Consider the following 12,301-nt stretch of genomic DNA (forward strand, 5'->3'; position numbering starts at 1 on the left):
ACTCTTTCTCTTGGCATTGCTTTTGGCCTCGACTTGAAGGGCAGAAACCTTCTTGACTTCTTTAGTTGACTCCAGCTAGTTATGTTTTTGTTCCTTCCTGTCATTTCTCCTAGCCACTACTTTTTAAATTACAGCACTGTTCTGTGTCTTGTTGTAAACCGTTTTATCTGGGTCTCTTCTTAAAACTTTTCAAAAATGTGTAAGTGTACATTATAGTAATCACCTGTTTTTGAGCATTTTCTTTGCAACAGACCCGATAAACAACTTTAAAATCTTTTACCTCAGGGGGCGCCTGGGTGGCTCAGTCGTTAAGCATCTGCCTTCGGCTCAGGGCGTGATCCTGGAGTCCTGGGATTGAGACCCACATCGGGCTCCTCCGCTGGGAGCCTGCTTCTTCCTCTCCCACTCCCCCTGCCTGTGTTCCCTCTCTCGCTGGCTGTCTCTCTCTCTCTGAAATAAATAAATAAAATATTAAAAATAAATAAATAAAATCTTTTACCTCAGGTTTAACAACTGAGGTAACAACAGCCCTGTGAGCTGAACTATTATTACCACCATTTAATAGATAAGGAAACTGAGGCTAAGAAGTTTAATTATTTGCCAGATGTTTCAAGCAACTAAATGGTAGAAATGGGATCCAACGTAGTCTTCTATGACTCAGCAGCCCAAACCCATAACTGCTACTCACCATTACTTCTCTTCTGATATCTCTTGTGCTGGTAGCCTTTGCTGCCTTCCCCTGGTAAGAGCCATCACCTCTTGGTATACACTCTGGTTATTAATCGTATGTGCATAACCATGAATTCCTCTCTTCTGTAGAGGATACACTTTCCACATAAGGCAAGATACCACAGAATGCTTTCACTTCCAATTTAACTTTCCCTCTTAAATTTCTCTTCATCTTTTTCTAGTACCTGGGGTACACTGTTCTACTTCACCATCCTGCTGTCACCACATCCCCAGTTTGAACTGGTCATCCAGTCAGCTTGCTTCTTCTGACACGGTGCTGCTAGAGAAGATGCTTACGCAGCCGTGTGTTTCATATGACCTGGTCCTCATGGCTACAGCTGGTTGGGGATGAGATGGCTTGTTACCCAGAAACAGCCACATCACAGGTAGGCAGGTAAGGTGTGACATGTTCTTCTGAGAAAAAATAATTTAAGCCAGTTGGATTCTTTTCTTGGGGATTTGAATGAAGAAATATAGATAAACTGTGTCAGTCAATGGTAGGATTTGTAGCCTAAGCCTCCTGAGGCAGGACCTAGAGAGTCCCTAATGGGTCATGTGCCAACTGAAGTTATAAGAGAGCAGAAACTCTCAGGAAGCAAAAATAGATTAGGGAAGATGAAACAGGTGCCCAGAGAGAGGAGATGCCATGAGAAAGATAGCTTGTATCCTGTGTGAAGGAGGTGTACAGAGAACAGCTGGTGCCCAGACCTCTTCTAGACAGCTTCCCAGTTCTTGTCTCAGCTCTTGTGGGAAGCTTCATTTTATTTGAGATAACTTCTTCCCCTGTTTCTTGGCCTTCAAAAAGGGGTTAGTTCTTAATAAGGCATCCAGTGATTATTAGTGACTTATTGAATTATCTCCGCTAAGATAAAGTCCCTGGAATGCATACTTTCTAGATAGGATTCTACCCATATTGTGTTTGGTCTGTTGTAAAAGGTACCTTTTGATTTCCTTTGCTTCAGCCATCCCCCCAGCAGTTTTATGAGTAATAGTACCTTGCAATCACCTTGATTGAATTAGCAAAAGATTACAGTCACTGCTAGTTATTTTTCTAACAAATAAATTCTTACTCATATCGTTAAAGAATGACCACCTGGTCCTTTCCTTGGGAGAGTTCTATCCATCTTAAGTGTATTCTCTGTTTTAGTCAAGATAACTTGCTTACCATAGGCACACTGTGTTTCCTACGTCTAATGGAAATGAATGAAGGCCACATTACAGAAGAAGTTAAGCATATACAAAAATAAAAGGAATAGATGATGATATTTTTTAACTCTTTAGCAATTAACATGTAAATGCCCAGATCTGTTCTCTTTAAACTCTGCCTAGTTATTTCCCAATCCAGATTATATTGAAGCAAACTGCATACATTTCATTTGTAGCTCTACATATTTATTTCACTGATTATTTCTAAAAGATAACCTTTCTTAAAAAATAAAACATAATTGCAATACCATTATTACCCTGATAAAAATTCTAAGTAATTCCTTAATATCATTAAAAACTTCTTACCTTAAAGTACTCTATTTACCATAAATGTGATCATATTATGTAATAAAGAAATATGCTCATAATGCTGTGTATGAATGGTTGCCCAATAGAAACTACCTTTTGTTTACAGAGCTGAAGTATGGTGCTTCTTATTTGAGGAATAATTAATCACTGTTGATTTAGTGGCTCATTTAATATCTTTAATGCTTTGTATTCACTGAGTTTTTCCCTGTATCATTGTATTATAGAAATGGGGCTCTCTGGGGCTATGCAGAAGAAAGTCTGTGCTGTGTATGGGGCAGCCTTGCCTGTACTTGGGCCCTGGGTATCGACATTTATTCTTAAATACCTTTTCAGTCTTTCTAGTATGCAACCAGGGTTGAGAATGCTGGTCTACTGTATACTACCTGGACTTAGTACAAATAATAGTATTATCTATTATATCTTCACTAATTCAAGATTATAAATATAAATATAATTCAGTAATTCTATTAGCTTTGTTTCACTTGCTGGGTATTTCCTTTTTGTTTTGTTAATTTTAAGGGATAATTATAGTAGTATGAAACATTCTGTCCACATAAAAACTTACTGAAGAGGTTAAATATTCCTGCTAATTAAAGAAGACACTAATTGGACAGATTGCTGTTTTATATTAGTAATTTTAATTATTTTTTAATCAGAACACAATTTTTTAAGGAATGTTGCAATTTTAAACGTTTTTCACTAATTGAGTGACTTAAATATTCAGATTATTATTATTATTTTTGATTAGTTGGTCTATGAATGGGACAGAAAAAAGATGTAGAAATTTCTTGCAGTATCATGAAGTTTATAACTGTCAGTCCCTATGCATGCCTTTATCAGTCCCTAATCATCCAGCTAGCTAGCTATACATATATGTACAGTTATTACATTGACCATTGGTCAAAGGATTCAGCATAATGTCATTAGTTTTCTTTGCACTCTTGCATTCTACTTATACATTATTATAATTCTATTTATACATTGACATTAGGACGTCAGATCTTACTTGCTAGGAAAGGAAACTGACATGTTCAGAAGCCAAATGGTTTGTCTGTTTTCAAAAAGCAAATTAGTGGTAGAGTTGGTTAAAATAGTAGCCTATAGTTTATCTCATTCAAAAGCATTACTTTTCAGTGTCATGAAAGCTTAAGTTTTAAAAATATTAGGTGTTGCCCGTCTTTTGGTTTCACTAAAACAACATGTTTTCAGGAATTTTTTAAATAATTTTCTAATTTGCTTGGCTATCTCTTATAGCACCAATGTAACCATCTGTGTTAGTTTCCAGTTTCCTAGGGCCTCTAGAATAACAGAATTTATTCTCTCACAATTCTGGATGCTAGAAGCCCAAAATCAAGTGTTGGTAAGACTCTGCTTCCTCTAAGGGCTCGAGGGAAGAATCCTTTCTTGCCTTTGCCTACCTTCTGGTGGCTCCCTCCAGTCCTTGACGTTTCCTGGTGTCTTGCTGCGTCACTGCAGTCTCCGACTCTATTGACACATGACTTCTTCTCTGTGTGTATCTCTTTGTGTCCTCTCCTCTTCTTATAAGGACAGAAGTCGCTGCATGTGGAGCCTACACTAATCTAGCGTGACCCATCATAACTTGATTACATCGCCAGAGACTATCCAAATAAGGTCATATTTACAGGTATCAGGGGTTAGGAATGGATTGTATCTTTTTTGGGGATAGAATTCAGCCCACAACACCATCATCCTTGAATTCATTGTGTCATTTGGTGCCTATTACTTGCTAGGCATTCAGTAAATTTTTGTTAAATAAAGGACTGCCTGGTACCATCATATACATGCAATAAGCCATCATATAGTCATTATTTCTGGAACTAGAAGAAACAGTAAAAAATCATATAGGCCATTCCTTCCATGTGAAAGGTGTTATTTTTAGTTTATTGGTAAAGCGGCAAAAAAGTTTTAGTGACTTGACTATAATCACATAGATATTGTCCACCAGGTGGTAGGGACAAAATTTTTATTATTTACCTGATATAATAGTCTTTTATGATACCTCTTTTTTTCTTATTAATTAGTGTTTTTAGATTAATACCTGACATTGAGATGATATGACAGATATTAACATAGGTAGGACTTCAGAGCTCTTCTAATCAAACTGCTGTTATTCTACAGCTGAGAAAATAGAGGTCTGAAAAGGTTAAGTGAGTTGTTGAAAACCAGGGGTAGGTGATGACATTTCTGGGTGGGTCCTGAGTTTTAGTATTGAATTCTATAATTTGAAACTAATGTGGCAAATTTGAGAGCACCTAGAGGACACTTAAAAATCAATATCAAGCTTGATAATAAATACTGAAAGAATTTGAAATAATTTAAAAGCAAAGATAAGGGATGATTTAATTAATCAGCAATATTGTTCTCTTGCCACTGAAGGCAAATGGAAACAAACAGGCTCAAACACCAAGAAAAGCAGATTGAGGTTTGTTTTCCAGCTGAAAAGACTGACAGTGGGATTGTTTGAGAATTGTCATGGGAAATTTGAAGAGGAATGAACTCAAAACCAAACGAAAACAAAACCCACACAAATCCACTTATTAGTATGGTCTTACCTGGAAATTTCAAATTTTTTTCAGATCCACTTCTTTGCATACTTCTTGACTCAGACCACATCAGTACTTTCCTCTCAGAATGCAACTTTAAATTTATTTTACAACGTGAGATTTCCAACCATTGCAGTCACTATCTTTGAATCCTTGAATCTGTGGCTCCTCAGTGCCTGGTTAAAACAGGACATGATGTAAATGGTGGCTTTCGAATCTCCGGTCTTCAGATTATAGCCTAATATTCATACATCAGTCTTCCTCTAGATAAATCAAAGTTTTGTGTCTCCAGTAGGATCCTTGATGGCTTCCATGACTGAGGGCAAAGGGAGGAATTCAATATTCCTGTCTACTGTATTGATCCATCCTCTTCCGGGTTCTGGCATGGCTTTGACTCACTGATGGATTTTGTAAGCTGTGAATAGTGTCATGTCTCAATTGATTTGAATACTTCTTGTTGAGTAGGTTCTGTGACTGACTTTATTTACTGGATACTCTGACAAAATCATATTGCCTGCGTGTTACTTGTATATAACTATATGCTCTTTTCTATGGATCTCTTAGTCTGTAGCCTTCCCTTTTTATAAATACAAGCAATTATAAGCTCATACGTTTCTATTTTATTTTATTTTATTTTATTTTATTTTATTTTATTTTATTTTATAATACAATCTAACCTCTTTTCTCCCATAGGCTTTTATAAGCTATCTAAAAACAAAACAACTAAAAAAAAAAAAAAACAAAATAAATAATTAAGCCTTGTTTGTTAGTGGCTATACATATAAGTGGCTCTCCTTGGCTTGGAAAGGAAGACGGTTGACAATCAGAAAGTTCTTAAACCTTCCTCTTTCTATTGCATTCAGTGAGAATTTCTTAACACCAACTCATGTTTAAAATTTTAAGGCAGTGGCTCTAGGGACTTCAAAGACAATTATGGGTATTAGTCCTCTTTGTAGTTGTCAAACAGGGTAGCCACTGCCCGTGTTAAGCATTAATTAAGAAAGAAGTGGACATGATGGATTTATATGGGCCAGTTCAAATACCAAGCATCTAAGCTTTCTAGCTGGTGTGTCTGGTGGAAAAGTTAGAGAAATTCTTCATTACTTAATTCTGCTTATACTTTGTAGGGTGTTAGTGTTGGGTTTCTCTTTAAGATGATAACTAATCAAGAGTTATACAGACCCCCAGTGGATAATTATGAAACATATCAATACAGATCTATGTATAGCCCAATATATTTACCTTCAGTGTTGTCATTTATTAGCCATAAGATTTGGGAGAAATAGCTAACTTTCAGAGCCTCGGTTTTCTTACCACTTAAAATGGGACAAATAATACTTACCTTGTAGTATAGTGTGACAATAAAATTAAACAAAATGAGATAATGTATGTAAAGAACCTAACGTGGTACCTGGCTAAGGGGCTTACAAAAAGTACAGTATTTCTTTATATATTTGTATAGCACTGAAAAGTTTTCTCACATGCTATATTATCCCATTGCATCCCTTCTCACATATTATGCCATTCTCTTTCAAATGAAACTATGAAGAGGTCAGAAAAGATGATAGCACCTTTCTCATATATGAGAAAACTCTTTTAGAGAATGATTAGTCCACATGGCTATTTTTCCTTAGATTTTCTGATTGCTAGACCCCCAGAAGCATTAGCCTTTTCCCCACTTTATTTAGACTTCTAACTTCCCCCTTCACTCATTTAAGGTTCAGGCCAGGGCTTTAATGGAATTCCGATGCCTTTAAGTCCATATGCAAATGAAATAACAGATATTTAAAGGGGTTTGGAAAATAATTTAAAATGCTAAACAAACATAAAATTGAATGTTTCTTTTAATTATTTTGAGTTATAACATTTATTCTCTTAACAGTCATGTTTTCTTTACTACCTGGTAAGTTAGAAACATCTAGAAAATAATCAGTTCCAAAAAAGAAAACAAAAACTTCCTACAGCCATTTTTTGTTCTAGTTGCTGTATAACTCTTGTTCAAATACTTTCTTACTAGCAAATTCTGAATTGCTACTAAGGCTTTTGTTGAAGAATTCCTGAGAATTAGAGTTACCTATTTTTTGTCAGAGGAACTAATTTTATTAACATGTGGTAATTAAACCAACACTTTAGGAATTATGAGCAAATAACAAGGCTTTGCTGGATTATCTGTTTTCTTTAAGTTCACTGAAAGAAAACATTCCCAATAATTATTAACACTTGTAGAAAATCTTGTGAAAAAGTGGTGGAAAGTACTCTGCTCTTCTACCATACCTGGGATTTAAAAAAGAAAGTTGGCCCACATTATGCAGTATGGTGCATGTTCACTCTATCTTAACATACTTCCTTCAGTGTAAAGAACTTGGGCAGGTGTTATTAATAAAAAAAAATAATAAATAACCCCTTCTATTTTAAATAGGGATGCTATTCTGCCAGCTTTGAAGCTCACACATACTCTCTAACTTACCCCAGCTTTCGCTCATCTGGTCTTTCAGTGGCTCCTTTCATGTGGTCAGCCCACGAGCCATGCGTACTGCCGCTCAATCACGCCACTGTACGTCGCCATCATGGGGGTGGTTTTCATGATTTGCATTTCCTGTACTGTTTGAGCTTCAATGAGCTCTAAGTGCCACGTATGAGGAAACCACTGCCAAATAATGCAATGATTTAATGATTTTAGTCAAACCAGATGAGTTTGTGCTGGAGTCAGGCTACCAAGTCAGGGGTGGGGGGTGGTGGTGGGGAGATGTTGTCAGGATATCCTATTAAAAAAAGATTCTTCACAATGTCCATACATGCGAAATGTGAATTTCTTAACAAATTGGGTCGTGCAAGAGAAGAAGGTTACTTCTGGGAGGAGAGCACTGAAGTGCTGTGATGAATAACATATATATGTTACTCTTAGAAAATTCAGTCTTTTAAATTTGAGTTACATCATGCTGCCAGTGTAGTTATTGTGACAATAATAGATTTTGATGTCATTAATTTTCTAACCATACAGAGTTAAATTTAGTCAAAATTAAATAATTAAGTACATTGATTACGTGCCTCCTTGTCCTGTAAAAGAAAGCTTGTATTTTATTAAAACGTGGTTGATAGAAGCTGTCGGACAACTACCACAGAATTGGCATAGTAGTGGGCCAATGAATAGTTACTAAAGTGGGGAAGAAAAAAAATATGTACCAGATACTAGTCTTCATGAAAAACATAGACAGATGGGGAGACAGACCTATATGATGCCACAAATAGATGAATATCTTGTAAGGATTTCAAACAAATGTTGAAAGATCCAGTAAAATTTTAAAAGTTGGTTTAAAAGTATATCTTGTGCTTATAAATAGTGTATTTATTTCTGCTCACCTGAAACCCAACCTGTAAATTGTTCATGAAATATTTTATCAATATTAAGCAAAAAGAATGTAGACTGAATCTATATATAACCACAGAGATATTAAAATGAATCTCGTTAATAACATTGACTTTAATTTTTCTTAGAATTCTTACACTCAGATATGGTGTTATAATGCCTACAAGAGAAACTTCAGCAGAAATCCTGTTAACCGTTAATTAATAACAGCCTCAAAGATTTCCTATTCTTGTTACAGATAATTGAAGAATATTTATTCTCTTTTCCCATGTAATGTATACTTCATGAAAATGCACCTGATAACGTGCTGTGGCTGCTATTCAATGGTTTTTAGTTTAGTACCAGTTCACTCGATTATATCCTACCAGCTAATCAAGTGTCTTGCATGCATGCCCTACAGCAGTTTTAAGATATTCTAAAGAGGAAGCTTCAAAGCCACAGGTACTTACCGAGGAAATTATTGTGTAATTATTTATATTAAGAAAAGGTAGGCAACTCATGTGGATGAAAAAATAACATATTATTATATCTAAAGCCACTAAAGTGGCTTTGCATGTTACATGTATTACGCAACCATTTAAGCCTGAGAACATTCTTCATGTGCTGAGGACTGGAGTGTTGAAGGCCAACCTTTACTTCCTTTTTAATTTTCTTTTATACTTTCTTTGCTGATTTCTACTTTTAACGTTAGTCTTACTTTGATATATGAATTAATCCTGATTTAATGCACAGTTTGGCACTATTGGACTGTTACTAGAATATCTGCATTGGAAAATCTTGAACCAGGAAGCACTTTTTTCAAAGTGTCTGAATTGAAGGAAGGAAGATTTGTCCTCCAGAGCTCTTTCAAGTATTCAACGTGATATGCTCACAGATAATATTGGAATGTCGCATTTTAGGTAATGTCATAGCTGTTATATAGATTATTAAAATTATTATCGCGTATTAGGTAAATTAGCTTTGAGAACATTAAACTTATTAATGGAGATTTTAGCTTTATGTTAATACATTTGAATAACGAATAATACTGTACCAACTTTTCTTTCAACATTCTTCTTGGTTACTTAGTTCCTAAGAAACTATTTTTTGAATATAAAAATAAATTGTATTTTTAGATGCTTAATCCCATGGGGGAAAGGAACACATTTTGCATTAGTTGTCTTTAATTTATTAAACAATTCCGTAATGCACTCTGTGCATAGATCACGAAAACCACTGGCACACATTTTTCTGACCTCACAACATAAGCTGCACTCTTGTGGCAATCCCAGCAAATGTGTTTATAAAGATTCCAGAAATAATAGTCTTGTGACTAAATAAGAAACAGAAGCTAAAGCTAAGAGCCAAACAGATACCTATCGGTTTCCTTGAGTTTAATCTGATTAAAAACATGGCTTTCAAAAACATTAAATACAATGTCATGTCAGAGAGGCAGTATATGATAAATATAGTTCATGACAGGAAATCGTTATTAAATCAGCATTACTAGTGAATCTGTTATGGAAATTTCCCTGTAAGTTAGTTAGGGCTCCCCCATTTTTCACCTCCAGTGCATCACTGTACTTTTCTGCTTTACTGTTAAGTATATCATTTTCTGTTGACTGAAAGGCAGTTTTCCTACTTTTAAATAACACACGTCTTTATTGTTATCGCTAATCAGACATGAACTGGCTCTTCACTTCAACCAGAAAAACGAATATACAGAGTAGAAGAGAATCTGTGCTGGTCATTGACCATCATGACCTAAATACAACAAACGTAAAGGCAGCAACTTCATGGCTCTTAAAGAGGGCAAGCAGTTGTTTTGAATGAAACACAGCAACTTGGTTGAATCTCAGATTACTGATAGCCATCTAAATGTAAAAATAGCAATTACTTCACATAAAAACGATGAGGACTTTATCCAGATCACATCATCTTTCCTCTTTGCTTTGAAGAAATATAGGTACAACATTAGTCAGTATAACCCATGTATTTGTAGCTAAACTCAGAGTGTTCTGATTTTTTAACAGTTCAGAAAACATTTTTTAAAAAGAAATATTTTTACAACGCAACAGGATTATTTGGCTGACTTACATTAATGAAACATTTTGGCACATGCTAAAGATTTCATCGAGCTATTACAACCACCCCCAAAAAATCTTGGTTTCCATTTAAAATGTCACCAATGTGGAAAAAATACCATCAATCAAATTGCATATCTTCTAACTAAAGAGAAAAAAAAAAAGTAAAATAAAAAGGAAACAAACAGTGAGCTTCCAATGCATTTTTGGCTTCCCTTAAGGAATTCTGTCTTAGATATGGTCAGTTATCTGTGGCCTTAAGATTATCTTTTTTTTCTCTTTGTTCCATTGTATGTTTTCATCTTCACAGGAATAAATCCAGTGAGTAATATTCCTAACTTTATGCTGCTTTAGTCAGACACTGGGAATGCTTCAGTTTTTGTGAATGAGAACGGTAAGAGAAATTATTTTTCTGGAGAAACACAGGGGCCCCACTTTATAATAAACAACTACAAAATTGCATATCATTCTTTCCTTTCCCTCTTTAAAATTATTCTTAAGGCCTTAGTGGGAACAAAGACCCCCTTCATACTAAATCCTTCTTAGGAGTTTAATCCAGGAAGAAACCTGTGTGCAAGTGGGACCCTTATCTGTTAAAATTTAGCCTCTTTCCAAGCAATACATGTAGAAAACCAAGTGGCTATTGCCTAACTGTGCTCTCTGAGTTCTGTTGGGGACTCTTATCTAATGAATCTTAGCCCTTTCTCCAATCTCTCTTTGCATCAGGACTATTTCACTTTTGAGTCAGGACTAGAGTCCTAGCCCCCTACCATGAAGATGGTTCGAACTATCTCCTTCTGTGCTCATACATGTTTGGAGTAAAGGGATGGCTCACTTCTCTATTACTTACCTTTAGGAACGTTCAGCTTAATTGCATCACGCACCTGCTGTGGAAAGGATATATAAACCACAGTAGAAGATTGAGATTAAACATAACAATATTTGGAGGTTTGGCATGGAATGTACTAGAATGTATGCAACTCTATAATAAAATCACAAGTGTATGATAATATAGCTCTTTCACAGAGAAACTACCCTAATATCTTCTTGAAGTTCTTCGGTGACAGCTTATTTATAGGCGATGCCAGAGATCATTATAATAGTAACATACCAGCCTCCTGTAACCATTCTGTGTAATAACAACGCCTAAGTAAAGTGGCAGTGAATATTCTCAAAACAGTTGAGTAAGCAAGGCATAATTATATTCATCTAACATATATGGAAATGCACTGGTAGAGATTAAATTATTTGTGCAAAGATAGGCCACTTTTAAGTGGCAGGCAGAAGAAAAACCAGGTTTTCTGGCTTATGCTCTTTCTGCTCTGCTGTCAACAAGGAAATATACTGTACTACCTGAATATGAGAGAATTGTTTCACTTAGAAGTCACACTAGTACTCTAGCTGTCAAAGTGACCTTAATCTAGGAGACTTTTAGCTCAGGCACTCTGGTTGGTAGAGGGTAATCTGAAAGACTGTAAGTATTTCTATTTTTCTAATTCACTTACCCAAAATGTCAGCTTTGATGACTTAAGTAATCAGGGAAGCTTTGTGGGGAGATAACGTGTTCCTCTGACTTCTTCCTCTTTTTGACTGAGCAGCCAGAGGTTACTAATTAGGGATCGGGGAGAGAGATGAATGGAATACTAACCTTCTGGTGACCCAAGTCATCCCTGAAAGTGTGGCAAAATTGGATCCAAATTCCTGATCAGAAGCTCCTTGTTGATTCTTTTTCTTTTGCCTTCCATGAGCTCCTCTCCAACCACCCCATTTTAGTCTCTACATTTCTCAGAGGAACATCTTAGAATTTCAGGTACCTTTCCTTTTCTGGTTTCTGTTGTAACTAGTTCCTAGCCTATACCACAGGCTGACTGGTGAGTAGATGTTGCAAACTGAATGGAGCCCAACAGGATAAAAGAGTGTGAGATACCTCAGGAAAGCCTGTCCTTGTCAAGTGAAGGCAGAGAGGCTTCTGTCTGCAGACAACTGAAGTACAGAGCGAGGCACTGAACACAGATTTACAAATAAAAATAATAGTCTTCCAGGGATAGAATATGAAGCAACAT

General features: G+C 35.9%; 1 protein-coding gene across 16 annotated transcripts in view; it reads left to right on the forward strand.

The window, feature by feature from the left end:
- The window catches only part of GTDC1 (glycosyltransferase like domain containing 1), a 403,613-nt gene that overhangs the window by 138,197 nt on the left and 253,115 nt on the right, over positions 1-12,301 (forward strand). The window contains exon 2 of one of the 16 annotated variants that reach the window (XM_040645231.1): positions 912-1,123. The exons of 14 other annotated variants lie outside the window; for them this stretch is intronic. In XM_040645231.1, coding sequence (XP_040501165.1) covers positions 1,044-1,123 — 80 coding nt within the window. In that variant the 5' untranslated portion in view covers positions 912-1,043. The remainder of the gene's footprint in view (positions 1-911; positions 1,124-12,301) is intronic. One more of the 16 variants, XM_040645233.1, reaches the window with a different exon arrangement.

The sequence above is a fragment of the Ursus maritimus genome, unplaced genomic scaffold (assembly GCF_017311325.1).
Source record: "Ursus maritimus isolate PB19 unplaced genomic scaffold, ASM1731132v1 scaffold_1, whole genome shotgun sequence".
Lineage (NCBI taxonomy): Eukaryota > Metazoa > Chordata > Mammalia > Carnivora > Ursidae > Ursus > Ursus maritimus.